This window comes from Patella vulgata, chromosome 6 (genome assembly GCF_932274485.2).
Source record: "Patella vulgata chromosome 6, xgPatVulg1.2, whole genome shotgun sequence".
Lineage (NCBI taxonomy): Eukaryota > Metazoa > Mollusca > Gastropoda > Patellidae > Patella > Patella vulgata.
This window is the reverse complement of record NC_065884.2, coordinates 26,349,563-26,367,971: the sequence shown is the minus strand read 5'-3', so window position 1 is coordinate 26,367,971 and position 18,409 is coordinate 26,349,563. Positions and strand designations below refer to the sequence as shown.

General features: G+C 35.1%; 2 protein-coding genes across 2 annotated transcripts in view; one reads left to right on the top strand and one right to left on the bottom strand.

Annotated features, from left to right (window-relative positions):
• Positions 1 to 1,502, bottom strand: part of LOC126824315 (tektin-1-like) — a 33,161-nt gene extending 31,659 nt beyond the window's left edge. The window contains exon 1 of the mRNA XM_056101610.1: positions 1,333 to 1,502. The gene's annotated coding sequence lies outside the window, so the exon portion shown is untranslated. The remainder of the gene's footprint in view (positions 1 to 1,332) is intronic.
• A 236-nt stretch (positions 1,503 to 1,738) lies between these two features.
• Positions 1,739 to 5,917, top strand: LOC126823431 (zinc finger FYVE domain-containing protein 1). The gene has a single exon (XM_050552272.2). It carries the CDS (start codon positions 1,845 to 1,847, stop codon positions 4,314 to 4,316), a length of 2,472 nt encoding a protein of 823 aa, XP_050408229.2. The 5' UTR covers positions 1,739 to 1,844; the 3' UTR covers positions 4,317 to 5,917.
• The last annotated feature ends 12,492 nt before the right edge of the window (positions 5,918 to 18,409 follow it).

Here is an 18,409-nt window from a genome sequence, read left to right as displayed (position 1 = left end):
CAGCGCTCTGGCCTACTCTTATATTAAAACTGTCAAAGATTCTTGTACGTGCTCTACAATGTGTACACTGGACCTTGGGTTTTTGGTTTTTTTTATCCCATCCAAACAACTAAACAGCTGTCCTTGTGAGGCCCTCTGTCCTGCACTACAGACAAGTGGAAACAACGCCAGAAAATCCTGAGGAACTTTCTCAGCAAACAAAGGCAGGGGTTGGGGCACAAAAAACAATTATTTATATCATTAAAGGGGATTATCTCCCTCTGGCACTGAGAAATTTGGGTTGTGTAGCATATCAGAGTCACAATTATGTTTGGCACTGGTTGAATTGCATTATGTTTATGACCGGCCAAAGCATTGAAAAAAGCATTGAAACCACTTGATGATTTCCATTTGCAGAGGGGGGAAATTTACATGGCCGCAAACGCTCAAACCCATGATGCAAAGCGCATCATTGAGTCACCTTCACTTAGCCCCTGTTTACAAAACACAAATGTAATAGGGGGGTTGGATGACCAAATGGTTAGCGTGTGCGCTCTGCATAATAAGGTCTGTTATTGAGTCAACTGGCATGGCTTTGATTCCCCGGTTGATTGTGACAAGGAGTAGGGTCACCTGTCCAACCTCATGGGTTTTCTTCAGTTTCCTCCCCCTGCTAAAGATCCTTACGCGCTAGTGAATAATTGAAATAAAATTGAACCATATGTTAGTCCTGAAATGACCTACTTTGTGTCAAAAGCATGTTAAACCCCATTTCTCTCTCTCTCTTACAAATGTAATATCTGTTCTGCAACAAAGTTAATATTAAATTATGGAGATTTCAGGGGTTTGAAAAGTATATAATTAAACACTTCCAGAAAGAGAGTGAGGAATGTGTTTTGACATCCACTTGACACAAACTAATTCATTATTTCAATATAATTAGCTTGTGTGTAGGGGTCTTTAGCAGTGTGAGGAAACTTGAGGATACAGAGAAAACCTGCGAGGTAAGACAGGCGACCCTACTCCTTGTGATGTACAAGTGGCAAATCAAAATCACACCAGTTAGACTCAATGACAGGCGAACCATTCGGCCATCCAAACCCCCGGTTGATGATGTTTCACAGTAGGGAATCAAAATCACAGCACTTGACTGGTGATAGACCTTATAATTAATTTCATGCACATGCCTTAACCACCCAATCCCCCTTTCAGAAATAAGAGATTTGTTACATTTATAATAATAATTATCCTGTAGCCTAATTAGTTTGTGGGAGATGGATTTTGGGATTGAGTTACAGTCTGTTGCTAAAATATCTCCTAATAAACTCAATTCTGTCATACAAAAATACTTACTCAAAAATCAAATAAAGGGACTTGGGGCGTATACTCCAGGAGTTTTACCACCTATCATGTCACGTAGGCCTATACAGTCTCGCTCAAGGGCGTGTGGGGCATAATAATAATAAACATAAATAATTTGTACAGCGATAATCAATTTGGAAGCTTTTAGAAGTCGAGTCTTTTGGAAATGTTAATTCTAAACCACTTTCAACACTGGAACGAATTTTGCGTAATTGATGTTAGGCTGGAAAAAATATTAACAAATATTTCATCGCTGACCTATTGAACAGGGGTTTTCCCTTTGTCTATTAATAGAGATTACGTTGAATCAATTAACAACAAGCTGGTAAATCAAGACTGTAAATGTGCTTTTATGATTAGCTGATTTAGATCACATGATCGGATGTACTGTGTTGATGGTCATGTGACACATTCTGCTGATTGTACTATTTATTTATTTACTTCTTTGTTTTCTTCGAATTACTTATATTTAATCCCTTTTTGGGAGGTTTTGGTGTCGTAGAATGAAAGCAGGTAGTAAGAAGAGTTCCTGTAGATCATCAATACGAACTTGCGAGGAAAAATACAGCTGTGAAACAATTAATCCAGAGGCGATTGTGTTTTGCTTGGAATGTAATTCGGCTCAGTGCTTGAAGTGTGATTCGGGAATACACTCCTTAAAAAAGAACCAAAATCACACGAGAGAAAACCTCCCAACACCAAATGCAGAATTATTATGTCAGATATCTGAGTTAGGGGGCACCTGCAAGAACAAAAACTATGCGGATTTCTTTTGTCAGACATGTTTTTATCGCCTTTGTTCTGAGTGTAATGATAAATATCATCTTAGAAGTGACAAAACTAATCGCAAACACCATATTCGTATTACCATGAAAGAACATATGAAGAAAGGTGACAATAAACAAGCTTGTGACAAATTAATGCCCCTGTCCCCTGTAGCATTCGATGATGATTCTTTAACATACATAACATGTCCCCAGCAGGATAATTTCGCGGATGGTACGAAATATCAAACCCAAAGTTTTCATTCTGACAGTAGCAGTATACCAGACATTTGTCAAGATGTAGGTAATATGGAGATTAGAAGAGATATCGAGGCAAGTTTTCGTCTGTCAACAGAAGAAGAACATCTTGAAATAGAGAACGAACCAGAATTTCTGGAGAAACTTGGTTGTGAAGAAAATGAGTTGGTCAAGGTCATTTCTATATTTGGCAATACAGGTGATGGGAAGTCGTACACTTTAAACCATACACTATTTGATGGGAAAGAAGTCTTCAAAACATCGTCAGATCAAAACTCCTGTACGATAGGCACATGGGCAGCTTATGATCCACAGCGAAAAGCTGTTGCCATAGATACAGAAGGGTTGCTAGGTGTATCACCCAATCAGAATCAAAGAACTAGACTGTTACTGAAAGTACTGGCAATATCTGATGTAGTAATCTATCGTACAAGAGCTGAAAGACTTCACAATGATATGTTTGCATTTCTTGGAAGTGCTTCTAAAGCATATTTAAAACATTTTGCAGAGGAATTAAAAACCGTCAGTCAGAAATGTAAGAATACTTCGAAGGTGTCAATCCTAGGTCCAGCTGTTATTGTATTTCATGAAACGACTCATACAGAACCATTCAAGTCTAATGACCTTGGTTTGAAGTGTCCAGGAATTCGTCAGAGAATCATCGAATCAGAGTGTTCACTAGAAGCGTTTAGTGACGTGCGTTATGTTGGAACAAAAACTAAACCAGGATCTAAAACAGAATTTGTTATTTTAGGAAAAGTGATTTCTGATCTTTTTTCTAATAATAACATCCGAGCAGCACGTCAACCGTGTGTCGTTTTACAGGCATTAAAAATGTTAAATAAAAAGTTTAGTGGAGATATAGAAAAACCCATGCCTGAATCATTCCCTGATCAATATTTTACTTGTACAGAGAAATGTTTAGCTTGTGGAGGACGATGTATTCACAGCATGAATCACCGGAACGGAACACATGAAACTAGTCGCGATACATATTGTCGATATGTTCATGAACTTGGCAATAAGGTCTATTTGTGCAAGAACTGTAAGAAATCAGGACAACAGAGAATTGTAGTACCAAAGATTTCTAGTTCTAATGACAGTTCTTGGCTTGGTATTAGTAAATATCTATGGTCAGGTTTTGTGCTAGAATGCCCTAAATGTGGCATTATTTATCGCAGTCGGCAACATTGGTACGGTAATAAGGAAGTTGATGAAGTTGCTGACACCGATATTCGTCACATGTGGCCTGGAAATAACACTGGACTAGAAGGAAGTCACAATGCAGCAAGAAAATTTTTAGATGGGTTTAATTATGTTGCTGATACTATATCAACAATTAGCGCCAAGCCCACCAAAGTATTGACCGAGTGGACAGCAGATAAAATAGCACCAGAATATTGGATACCAAATGCCCAGATCCTGGAGTGTGCCCAATGTTCTGAAGATTTTACAAGTAACCAGCAGAAGCATCACTGTCGAGCTTGTGGAAAAGGATTCTGTGATAAATGTTCTTCGAAAACACGCCCTGTACCTGAAAGGGGCTGGGGATATGTAGCTGTCAGAGTTTGTGATGAATGCTTTGATGATAAAAAGATCCGCGAAGCAGCTCCAGCGGGTCCTGCTGCTGCAGGCGATAGCTCTAATACAGCTAGGAAAGTGGGAGAAGCTGTGAGTTCAACATTTGGTGTTGTGGCCTCAGCAATTGAATATCCATTAGAGATGATCAAAGACTCAGCACGACCAGATTATTGGATTCCTGATGATAAAATTAAAGACTGTCATGTTTGCAAAAGTCAGTTTGATTTGTTACGTTTAAAGCACCACTGTCGATCGTGTGGTCATGGTGTTTGCGATGATTGCTCTCCTAATAGATTACCTGTTCCATTAAGAGGGTGGGATTATCCAGTGCGTATATGTGTTAAATGTGAAAAGAATAAAGATCGGATATGATAAATAACTATTTAAAGTATTTTCTAGAGTAAAGTTGCCCAGATGTACATGTACACTGTAAGTGCTCTGCTACTTCTGTCATATTATTAGGGAGATGCATAGTTAATAGCTAGTATGTAATGATTACAGGTATATTTTTCATGTGTTTGATCAATTTTTATATACACTGTAAATGTACCATTTAAAAATAACTGTACTTATTACAAGCTTGCTGTGTACACAAAACAAAATTTATTCATGAATGTCACTAGTTCCCTAAATAAACACACAACATGTATTGGTACATATACAAGCAGCCCTGTGCTTAACCTCTGTTCATCTAGAATTTTTATGTTGTTATACAATGTATGTACTTTCAATTTTCATATTTAAACTGTATTTTGTTGAACTTTAAATTAATTGTCTTTACTGGTTTTGTTCAAAAGACTTTCAGTGACATGTCTACCAAAGGCACTACAATACAAGGTATGCAATATTGCAAATATTGAGATAAAGATGAAAAGTTAAGAATGTGTACATAAACCTGTAGCGTTAAGATCTATTATGAGCAGTCTGTTTTTGTAAAATTGGTTTGTTTGTTTTAAGCTTATCTTATTTATTTGACTCTTCTACCTACTGTTGGATGATTGATACATGTATTATAAAGTTATTTAAAAGAATGTTTTTTTTTTACAATTATTATGTGATATAAGTACACGTACATGTATGCTTATGGTCTGTCTATTTTTAATTCAATTTCTATTATTAACTTATGGTACATGTACATTTTAGATGTACCTGCTGATTTTTAATAATCACAAAGGACAAATTGTTTGAATGATTATTTCTATTTAAAATACAGATGTGACGTCACCCTTTGATGTTGGCGTACCATTATTTCAAATAATCGTACGGGCAACTTGCCAATAGTACTTTATTCATACCAGTGAGATATTGGACTAGTGTGACGTAAAAGCTCGTGCGGAGTGTCAGTATTTTAAGATGTTTAATGGTCTCGAGCTTACGACATTGCGTAATATATTGTAAAAACATTCGGGCCTACGGCCCTCATGTTGTTACAATATATTACTTAATGTCTCGCTCTCGACCATTAAACAATACATAATGCACAGTCAACATGAAAGTAGAATGCAATAACTAGCTTGGTAAGAAAATAACATTCTGAATATTGAACATGCATATTAAATTGTGAACATACAAATTATAAATTAAAGTTTAGCTAAATGTAACTAAAACTATTGGGCGAATTGGTTTAAGAGCCTGTTTTTATGTTCTTTGAATTTATTTTACTCAGTCATCAGTGTAGTGAATTGTATTTTCAATATGGTCCAGCATAGGTACATGATAGATACCTAGTATACATGTATAAAGTATGCATAGGTCAGCCTTTGGACACCATTACTTATTATATTGCAACAGAAAGTCAACAGTTTCTTTTGAAGCATTAAATATATTCTCTTAATTCACAAATTATATTATAAGCTGACCTTTGATATCCTCTATACTCTAGGTCATGAAGAGGCTGGATGATCTCATTCCCAAACCTAACCAGGGAGGTTCTGGAGCTAGCAGAAGTTTGGGGGGTTTTTTGTAGGGGGGGGGGGGGGCTTTTAACAGTTAAAAGATTGGTTGCTTCATTTTACATGTATATGGGTATAAGTCATTGGTCAGACGCTCGACTGGTCCTACAGAGTGGGCATGTTTTATTGTAAATTTACATGTACAGGATTTTCGGATTATTAACTTTAGATACATATATAGGCTGTGAATATTAAATTTTGTAAATTATTCAGGCCACATGTATTACTTGTATCCTGACGTCATCATAAGTGGATAAAATTCAAAATGAACAAAAGCAAATAGTGCTTTGAGGGCAGTACTTGATTTTCAAGAAATATACATTTCAAATCACCATATCTGTTTATTAGTCACTTAAACAATGTAATCCATGGAAAGTTCAGGTATGTGTATATGGATTTGCACTCTTGACATGTAGGTAGTTCATAAACACTAGAACAAAAAGTGCTGGACCAATAATAGCTGATCCCATTGTTTATAATTTGATAGCACAAACTATGATCAACTGATTATGCGTGTGACAATTATTCCGACGTGTGACAATTATTCTGACGTGTGACAAATAAAAGTAGGTTGTCTTTATTTAGAAATGTCAATGATCTTTAATTTCTTTTGTACTAAATTCTTGTACATAATAATGAATTATAATATATACACAGCCAAGGTGGAAGGGAATTTATATAATGTTAAATATGAATTATAAACATATGATAAAATCTACAAAACTACTTAATATAGGCTTTGATTTGACTCGGCCAATGACCATTATTCCAAGGTTACCAAGTGGCTTTGTCTTTTGAAATCCAAGTCAAAGCAATTGTCCCATTTCTTAGTGTGGTAAACATGCTTTTACTTTCTAGAAATCTTCATGTCACTTTTCAATTATTTAGGAAATGGGTATTTGTTGTATATATGATGTCATAGATATTGAATATAATGGGAAACTAAACAATTGGTATTAATTTACTGGTATTCTTTTAAGCTGCTTTGCCCATGGTAACTTTTTGTTAATTCATGTTCTTCTGCATATACACGTCGCTCATTTTTGGTGTGTTTTGCTCATTGATGTTTAAAGTTTACATTTTATACACAGCTTATTAAATGAATAGTATAATATACTTGACTTTACATCTATTTTAGCCCTGGACATGTATTAATTATATACTCCCACCCCCACCATATATTGTAAACAGTATATTATAATGTACACATATCTCAATTCTTTCTCTTGGATTTACTTGATACGTTTCTTATAAGCATACAATTGTACTTTGTAAAAGTTGTATAAAAAAATATTGTGTTCTTGAATGCGTCCAATTTAACAGCAAATTTAAATTCAGAGTGTCTATAGTTAGGCAATTAAATAGAAATCTTAAGACTCAAACCCTCTATTGTTTGGAGTACAGTAAGCCACGAATTACAGTTACATAAACAACTGTTTTTAGTTGTGTATATTACAAGTAAATAAAATTTAGTTCTCTTTTATTGATGATTTAGAAATTAAGAACTTATTCATCGCAAAAGAGATATTATGATTATTATGTAACATACTAAGAACCTAACTACATTTTTGGGGCACCAACCACCACCGCCCCCCCCCCCCCCCAGTAAAAAATTTCCCCGTACGCCTGTGCTTATAAGAATGGCTGCTGTATTGTAAAAATACAATGAATGATGTCTGCTTTCAAAAACATTGTAGAATCAAAACTGGAATTATCTCCCTTGGTACATCATTAATTTGGAAGTATCTAGATTCTAGTCTATCCTTGGGTTTTCTGGGTTCCTCCCACTGCTGAAGACGCCTGCACCTTGAGTAAAAAATTACCACATTAGTCTTAAAATGACCTGATAGTTTATACTTTAGATCATAAGGTGTGTTGTTAAGGCAAGAACTGTGGTTTCAATCTTAGGGTGTATGTGACAACGAGTAAGGTCACCTACTTAACCTTGATGCTTTATAATAAACTAGGGGGGGTTGGATGGCTGAATGGTTAGCGTGCGCGCGCTGTATCATAAAGTCTGTCATTGAGTCGACTGGTGTGGTTTCAAATCCCCTGTTGTACGTGACAAGGAGTAGGGTCGCCTGTCCAACCTCGTGGGTTTTCTCCGGGTCCTCCGGTTTCCTCCCACTGCTAAAGACCCCTATGCGCAAGCGAATTATTGAAATAAAAATTAAACAATATGTTAGTCCCGAAATGACCTAGTTTGTGTCGAGTGGACGTTAAACCCCATTTCTCTCTCTCTTATAATAAACTAGATATTTTATTTGTACCTTAGGATATTTATTATACAGGTTGTTATTGATTGCAATAGGCAATTATTGTTGGACTTAGAAATGGCTGATACAATGACCTCATGTGCTGTTTCCTTGTTTATTTTCCATTTAAATTATACTTTCAAAAAATGGGATTTCCAATTACAAATATACATTAAAATGTGAAAAAGAAATAGGGATCATTCTTTATCATTTTCCCATATTAGATATGCTAACTAAAACTGAAATATTTATGTATCTATACCATCTAACTATTTGGGGATTTGGCCTATATTATTTTCAATGAAAGCATATTATGTTTGCTTATTGTTATAATTGTAATTTTGTTGGAGTGCATTTTGTTATCTTTATTAATTTTAGAATAATAATTTATAAAAATAAAAATAACATGTATTTTTATCTTTATTATTGACATGTAAAGTAAGGGTGGTGGTCGAGTTGTCTAATGTGTGTGTTTTAGATCATAAGGTCTATCATTGAGTCAAGTGGGATGGTTTTGCCTGCAGCTAAACGTCTTGGATTTAATCCTGGTCCTCGGGACTGCTAAAGGCTTTTACAAGCAAGTTTTGAGATAAAATTTACTATATAGGACCAAGATTTTGTGGAGATGGATATTAAACCCAATTTCTCTCTCTCTCTCTCTCTCTCCATTGCTTATTTTCCATCTCTGTCGAATAATCATGGGTTTTTGGTAAATTATACTGGAAGATTGGGTTGATAAGTAAATCTTCAAATGCATGCTTTTATAACACAGATTGTTATGGTGCGCCTACATGTATATATAGTTTTGTATAAACCAATCATTGTATCTGTATGAGTGAACAAGTAAATAAACATCGTAACCCAGAAGGTGATGGGGAATTCTCATGCATGACATACCATCGGCAGCAAAACATTGGGTGACCAGAAATTGGTATGGTGTGCACAAAGTGCTTTACTTGACAGATTGTTGCTAACAAAAAATCAGGCTATTTGCTACAAATGATCTTTTAGTTCATTACACATTTTTGAACACCGAACATACTTTACACTACTATAGAGGTTCCCAATTTATAGTGTGCTTTAGATCATTAATGACTGCCATCAATGCACGTGTTGTGGTTTTACTCCCAAGCAGAAGGGTTGCTTGCTTAACCTTGTGGTGTTTTTCTCAAGGTTCTCTGGTGATAAGCAAATTATTGAAATCTAAGTATATCATGTCAATCCAGAAATGTTTTCTTTCTGTGCATCTCTCTCAATTTACTAAGAACCATGATTTATTGAGGAGGGGACGGCAGTCTTCAGGCAATATCTTACTTCCCTTGCTTGCCAGTTGAAGTTTGAATCTGCTTCCACAATATTGCAGACAATATCACTTCCCAAATATCACACCATTGCACTATAAAAAGTGCACTTAAGGCTTCTACTGGAACAATTTCAGAATCGGGCCACCTGAACTTTAACCTGGATGTCCACGATATGTACAATAAAAGCAATATGAGTAGTGAACAGACTACAAATATTTCTCCTCCTGACAGAAAACAATGTGCCATTATCAGCAAAATGGCAAAACTGCTTACAAATTATTAGTCTTGAAAATATGTAAGCTAACCAGGGATTACACATGTTGGTGATGATGATAGGTTATTCTGGTATTACTAGGTTAAATAATTCTATATTGATGGTGAGATTACTAGTTGATCTAAAAGTCAAAGGTCATAGTGTAAATAAATGGGTATAATGGGTAGTATTGATCTTGAGAGCATACTGATCAATTTGATTCCTGTATTAACGATCCCTTTACTCCAGACTTGGCCATCTTCTCACAAAATGAAATCACCAACCTAAATATTTCAATCAGTCATGATGTATTTTAACAAGTTGTTTGTCTGGTTTGCTACTAGACATGTCATGTTAATAGTGTAAATAAACCTTGGATTCAAACTAGCTTAAAGTGGTGAAAGAAAGAAGCCCCTGTAGATTTACTATAATTACCTGGAAGGCTCTTTTTTCAGTATTTTGAAATTGTCTAGAGAAAATGTTAAACACACAGATTTTCATCCATACACTAACATTAACACATAGCAGGAGAATTTATAAAGAACAGTCCATTTCTGCCTACTCTTTGAAATGGAATGGAATTTAATGTCATACTTTTCTGTACCAACTGGGCTAATGAATACAGGCATATGCCATGGAGGGTGCTATGAGAGAAACTTTCCTCAGACAGAAGTGTTTCCCCATATTAAGTCGAATTCCCGCTGCCAAGGGTTCTTTTAAGTGCACACAGTGACCTCCAACGTTCTGTTCAGTTCAGACTGGGATTGAAAACCAGGAACATAATCGCTTGAATACCACGCTGCCAACCCCAGCCAAGTCAAGGTATGCAAGTGAGATTTATATTTGAACTTGGAGTATATTGATAGGATTAAAAGGAAACAAGGTCCAGAGTTGCTAAGTAAACAAAAAATCTAGTATCATGTCACAGCTAAGTTACTGTATTATGTCACTTAGAAGTAACACGCAGTTTTCATTGTGAACGATCTGTTTCTTCTCAAGCACCTTGCTCGTTTCATATTTTCTGTATCCTTACTTGTCTAGGAAATATTGATAAGAAGTTAATGTCTTATCAGATCATATAAATCAGAAATAAAAAATCAGCATTGATTGGTCTTCTCATGTGACCTTTACTATTAACACAATTGATATTAAAAAAATCTATGGTCAGTCATGATATCCAATCGCTATCTGACTATAAAGGGGTTGGATGGCCGAATGGTTCGCGCATGTGCATTGTATCAAAAGGTCTGTCATTGAGTCAACTGGCGTGGTTTCAATTCCAGGGTTGTACGTGACAAGGAGTAGGGTCGCCTGTCGAACCTTGTGGGTTTACTCCGAGTCCTCCAGTTTCCTCCCACTGCTAAAGACCCTTACGCACAAGCGAATTATTGAAATAAAATTGAACCTTATATTAGTCCCGAAATGACCTAGTTTGTGTTGAGTGGAGGTTAAACCCATCTCTCTCTCTCTCTCTCTCTCTCCAATCACCATCCCTCGATATCTGACTATAAAGCCTGGTTATATCTAATCACCAACTCTCTGTATCTGACTATAAAGCCTGGTTATATCCAATCACCAACTCTCTGTATCTGACTATAAAGCCTGGTTATATCTAATCACCAACTCTCTGTATCTGACTATAAAGCCTGGTTATATCCAATCACATACCCTCTATATCTGACTATAAATTTATAATGCCTGGTTATGTTCATCACATACCCTCTACATCTGACCATCCAATCTATACATCCTGTATATCTCACAACATCCAGTCTAGCCATTCCACCACCCATACTGTATATCTAAACATCCAGCCTACCCATTCTACCACCCATCCTGTATATCTCAACATCCAGCATACACATTCATCTAACCATCCTGTATGTATATCTCAACATCCAGCCGACCCATCCTGTATATCTCAACATCCAGCCTACCCATACCTCCACCTGTTCTGTATTTGTATGGTCAGTGACTAAATAAAAATGACTATATCCAGTTTAGTTATATGTATCTTTTATTTATATCAAATAACAAATATATAAATATTAATTAAATATAGATAAATATTTAAAATGTTCAAATTTACTTAAATAATAATAATATAAAGCTTCAGTTAAAACAAGTCATAAATCTTTTCAACTTACATAAATATTATAATCAAGGTAAAATAAAAAATTGAACAAAACATCAATAATAATAAAATCTAGTGTAGGTCACAAATCAGTAATGTCATAAAGAAACCTCATGAGTTAATAAATTGTCATGGTGGTTGTTGTTGAACAGTATCACAACTGGAGATTGTCCCCTCCCCAACAACCCTTTATTTTACCCTTCATTCTTGGGTTTATTACTGGAAAGAAGGGGGAATCAACCACTGAAGGAGATGGGCTTTAATGGTACATCAGTTTCAACCAAAACGAGACAGGTTTGTGTAAACAATGGCATTTAGATCTGGTTCTTCCTCATGACAAGCAAATTCATTTCAACAAGTTAGCGATAGAAAATAACTAAGGAAAAAGATCAATTTCAAATGAGTTCCTCTGTAATATTAGCCAAACTATCTCAGTGTAGTTTATTTCTTGAAAAAAACACTGACTTGCACAGGAATTTTATGATTTGTTAAGCTTAGACATTCCGCATTGTCATTAGATTTCATAATAATTATGTCATCAAAACTATAAACAAATTTATAATCAATACTAAAAAATTAGATAATATTTAAAGAAAAACTATCATTGTCTTCCCATTGGGAATATATTATGTAATAATGACGAATACTCGACTTTACAGCATACTGGACTCTACAGTTTTACTCTAATATGATTCTACTGTTATAACAAAAAAAAGTCAATTCAATTGTAAACTGTTCTTGCCAAAGATCCAATAAGAAATTTGTTATCAATTTGGAGATAGCTTCTTGCAATAATATCGATAAACAGCGAAACTCTCAAAAATGTAAATCGTATTATTGGTTTTAATGTTTTTACAGAACCACAGGAGGTGTTGGAAAAACAACATGAATCCAATAAGACTTTAAATTTAAAGTTAATTGAAAGAATGTAATTTTTCCAAACATTATGTTGTCCAGTGCTTCCGCTTCAATATTTTACCAGCTGCAATATTTCTGACATAGGCTATCAAAGAATACGACAAATTTTAGCGTTATCCAAATTTAATAAATATATTTTAAAGTTTTTTTACACATAAAAATTATGATTTTACTGTATTCATTGTGTTTCAGGTTAAATTCTTTGAAATTCTAATTTTATGGCATGTAAATTGACTGACAGGTGAGTTCTTCTGCCAGTCATTTTCACTGCCTGCCAGCTAGTCAACACTAGCAAATATTGGACAGCAACTAAGGTCACAATATCTGGTTCTTCTAGGTCGAAACATTGAGATTTACAGACACTTTTCGACAAAATTTCAGATGTAAAAGAGCAACCGGAAGAGATTTCAACTCCGCAAAATTTTACCATATATCTACTTGCATGCGGTACTTTAAAAAAAATTATTTATATAATTTCAATACCAACAACTTCAAAGAAAAAGTTAGGTATATAACACAATGTATTGGATGTACCATATACTGATTCTGCATAAAAGTATAGTGGTGATGGATATTAAACCTTATGTATACATATATATGTATATCAATAAGAGAGAGAGAGAGAAATGGGGTTTAACGTCCACTCGACACAAACTAGGTCATTTCGGGACTAACATGTGGTTTAATTTTATTTCAATAATTCGCTTGCGCATAGGGGTCTTTAGCAGTGGGAGGAAACCGGAGGACCCGGAGAAAATCAATGAGAGAATGTAAATACAGTTAAGCACATATATATAGACTAAGGTTTATAAATATTTTACTTCTAAAATAAATAAATATATCTATTTGTATCCAATAAAAGAACAATAGAGAAATGAACATTATTAGTACAAAAAAAAGTTATTTCTTGAATTCATCCAACCCAAAATGTTATTTCCAACAATATCCCAAAAGGGGTTGTCTAGTCTCATGGTTTTCAACATGTTGTAAGTGTGATGTACATTACAAGTTATTGGAAGGCTGTCTTCATAAATACACAGTCCAAAATCTCTTTGTGGAATTATATTTACGCATTGGCTATGAATAAGCAGTGTATACTTGATTTTACTCACCAATCATGGATCGAGGAATATATAGAATATTTAGTTCGGGAACCAACTGAAAACGGGCAAAGAAACAATAAGTAGATTTTTTATTTTCTGTTTGTATTTGTCGTTAGTTACTGTCCCTTTACCATAAATATCAAAGCCTAAGTAAAGTTTTTGATTATCCTCTGAAAACTGCTTTTTTAGCTGTTTAATCAAGTCTATCGGAAATGACTAGCCTATAAATACTTTTGTGAGAACGCATCTTTAATGTAAGATAATTGGGCTATTTATTCACAGTTCAATCAATGTTTACCTTTCCAAATCTGTAACACTTTATATAAATCATTTAATCTTAAAGCTACAGATATCTTATCTCAGTTAAAACTTAATTTTGGATAAGATATAGGATATAAACCACATAAAGTGTTGTCAGAGCAACGGGTCACCATTTAATTCTCTCAAACATTTCAAATAGAATTCCTGTTATTGACAAGATACCTCCTCTCACAGCAGAGTCAGTCTGTCTATATAGTTACTGAGAATTATCTTACACCATTGCATGGTGTCCTCTATATAACATATTATACCTTACAGACTTCCATTAATATTTGATTTTGAAACAAATATATATTTGACTATACCCTGTATATTTAGTGATGTATGGATACAGACCTATGGCCATGAACCCCTGTTACCTGTGATCTATATGTTTCTATGTTATTTGGAATGTAATGTGTTTCATGCCTCGTTGACACTTTATATAGGCCAGTTTTAGACTATGGTTATTTTCATATACTTTGGTTACAGCGAATTTTGAGGGAGTAGAATTTGTCTGTATAGTGCTGCATCTGACTCAAAATATCTCTGAAGGGTTATTAACCGTGCACACCATGAATATCTGCTCAGTTCATGTTTTATGTTATTCAGAAAATGAACTAAGAAATGTGAGAAAGAAAGGAAGACATTTTAAATACTGGTATGTAACAACAGACAGAATAAACTTTTTATTTCAATTAAGCAGGGCAGCATGTTCACCAAAATTAACAGAAATAATTCCACTTTTTGATTGATGCACCCCCTGAAATTGACGCCCAAGTCATTGCCCCCTCTGTGCCCCTTGGTCTTCATGCATGCTACTCAAATACCTCTCCCTACCCGCTCTCTCTCTCTCTCTCTTTCTCTCTCTCTCTCTCTCTCTATAAATATATATATATATATATATATATATATATATATATATATATATATATATATATATATATATACGTAAAATAGAGTAAATGCGTCCATTCTTCTAGAATGGACGCATTTACCCTATTTTACGTATATTATCTACTTCTAATGGAATCTTCTAACTACTTTTATATATATATATATATATATGTGTTTGAAACAGATTGTGTAATTTGATATCTATTACTTTGTAATTAATAATTCATAATAATCAGAATAAAGCTCAGTGAGTCATTACTATGTTCTATATTAAACCAAATATTCATTTGTCTATTTATTTCGTAAAGTCGATACTGATTGTTGCTGCTGGAATCAAGTGAACATTTTGATGAAATATAAATAAACAGTTGATTGAATAGCCTGAAATATCATATCTTTCATTAACAATTTAACCAACAAACAATTATGTCATTATGTAATCAATAGTGAAATGACATTGCTATTAAAATGGGTCTCATCCACCATGACACCTGCCATTATACTGTTTATAATAACACACAAGTTAGAGAGAGAGAGAGAGAGAGAGAGAGGTATGGTCCACATGACACAAACTAGGTCATTTTGAGACTAACATATGGTTCAATTTTATTTCAAAAATTCGCTTGCGCGTAGGGGTCTTTATGCTGTGGGAGGAAACAGAAGGGCACAGAGAAAACCCACGAGGTTGGACAGGCGATCCTACTCCTTGTCACGTACAACCGGGGACACACAAGTTGGATATATTGGTTGGTAAAACAAATCTGCACTGCATTGATAGAGCACACAGACTTTTAAAATTTATTATGGAAAAACTACAACAAATGAAAAGTGGTTTCAGGTGTTCTAGAAAGAACCTTGCCTTGTGTATGACACCCGCGGGTACTACTTGTAGCTAGCTAGAGTGATGACGACCATAGAGCTTCAGTGTTAAACTGCCTTGTCTCAAGGGGGGTTGGGAGACCAAATGGTCAATGCATGCGCGTTGCATCATAAGGTCTGTCATTGAGTCGAGTGATATGGTTTCGATTCCCCACTTGTATGTGACGAGGAGTAGGGTGCCTGTCCAACCTCATGGGATTTCTCCGGGTCCTCTAATTTCCTCCCACTGCTAAAGACTCCCTACACGCAAGCGAATTATTGAAATAAAATTGACCCACATTTTAGTCCCGAAATGACCTAGTTTGTGTTGAATGGACATTAAATCCCATTTCTCTCTCTCCAATTGTCACAGTACTTTGGTTGTTAATAATAAAATATCCCCCCTTAGATGTATGTAGGGAGTTAGAAATAAATATGTGAATAATTAATTTGAGTGTATTTGAACATGGATTTTAAGCTGTAGAAAATTTGATATAACTTAATAAAAATAAATGGGTGCCGTGGAGAGAGAGAGAGAGTTAAGCGGATGTAATAAAAAAAAAATAGTTTCACATAAATCATTACTATAAAACTGTCCAGTAAAATCCTCCTAGTCCCCACGCAGGAATTTCATGTCAGTTGTGTTCTGCATTATTGTGATATTTCATGCCAAGACATACTTACAGTTCCACTATAAGATTACTTTGGGAGAATTTTGCTGCAAATTTCTTTTACATTAGACAATGTAATCGCATTAAGACAAATCTTTCAATCTGTTATTTCTCAAAGCAATTTGATTTAACACATCAGTGTGATAAAACCTTCTATAGTCTCTAGTAAAATCCTCCTTATCTTAAATAATCTAATTCAACTTCAAAATATGCCATGTTAGTGTAAAACACACTTCCCTTGAGAAATTATTTTCATTGTGTACAGTTTCAGATGATTATAGCTCTTAATTATTCAATAAAAAACTAGCAGTTGCCAGGCAAGATACGCCCACATTTTGCAAGAGATGGATAGAGAACAAGCTAAATAAAAAAAGAGATTTTTTCATACAATCAGGGGCCATAATCCAGGAAGTTATGGTCCAATATGCACAAATATTGAAAGGAACCAAGATCTTTGGATTATAATCATACATTTCAAGTTTTATCAAAATCGGATAAAAATTGTGACTTCTAGAGGGTCCTCAACCTTGGTATTACATACTTTTACACTATTTGCATACACAGAGTGGCTATTTTGTCAGGCAGTTTCAGTCCGATTTTCACGAAAATTCAAACTAAACCATCATTAGGGTGTAACAGTGATACATTTAAACGTTTTTTAAAATTGAATACAAATTGTGACTTTTAGCAGGTCCATAAGCTAAAAATGTGATTTGTCAAACAATCAGGGGCCATAATCCAGGCAGTTATGTTGGAAAATGCGTGATTATCGAAAGGAACCAAGAACTTTGTGATATAAACATAGATTAAAGGTTTCATCAAAATTGGATCAAAATTGTGACCTCTGGAGGGTCAACAACCTTGATATACCATATATTACACTATTTGCATACGAGGGGCGGCCATTTTGTCCAGCAGTTTTGGTCCGATCTTCACGAACTTGAAACTCAGCAATCATTATGGTGTAACGGTGATATATTGAAACATCTTTTTAAATTGTGACCTCTTGAAGATCACAAGCTAAAAACATGATTTTTCATACAATCAAGGGCCATAATTCAGGAAGTTACGATCCGATATGCACAAAGATCTTTGGGTTATAAACAAGTATTTCAAGTTTCATCAAAATCGAATCAAAATTGTGACCTCTTCTGATCAACAACCATATTTTCACACTATTTGCGTACAAGGGGCGGAAAATTTTGTCTGGCAGTTTTGGTCGTTTTTTAAGAAATGAAATGAAATGGGGTTTAACATCCTACTGTTTTGCTCCTAAACTGGGCTAATGAAGACGGGCATACACCATACATTGTGCTATGAGGGAAATTTTGCCCGGGCAGCAACGCTATGGCCTACTCTTATATCGAATTCCAATTGCCAAGGGATCTTTTATGTGTACGCCAATTTGTACACAGGACCTCGGTTTTTTTGTCCCATCCGAACAACTAGACAGCTGTCCTTGTCAGGCTCTCCGTCCTGCATCACTGACAAGGGGAAACCACGCCAGAAAATCGGGATGAACTTTCTCGGCCAATGCAGGGATCGAACACCCGACCTCCAGGCTAGCGAGCCAGCGTCTTACCCACTTAGCCACGTGATCCCTGGTTTTTAAGAAATTCGAACTCAATCATCCTTACGGTGTAATGGTGATATATTCGAATTTTTTTTTAAAATTGGATAATAGAGGGATTACAAGCTAAAAACGCAATTTTTCATCCAATCAGGGGTCATAATTCAGGAAATTACAATCCGATATGCGCATATAGCGAAAGAAAACAAGATCTTTGGGTTATAAACATGCATTTCAAGTTTCATCAAAA

What these genes read in the sequence shown, in the direction of transcription:
- LOC126823431 (XM_050552272.2), top strand. Translation starts at nt 1,845, where the DNA reads ATGAAAGCAGGTAGTAAGAAGAGTTCCTGTAGATCATCAATACGAACT.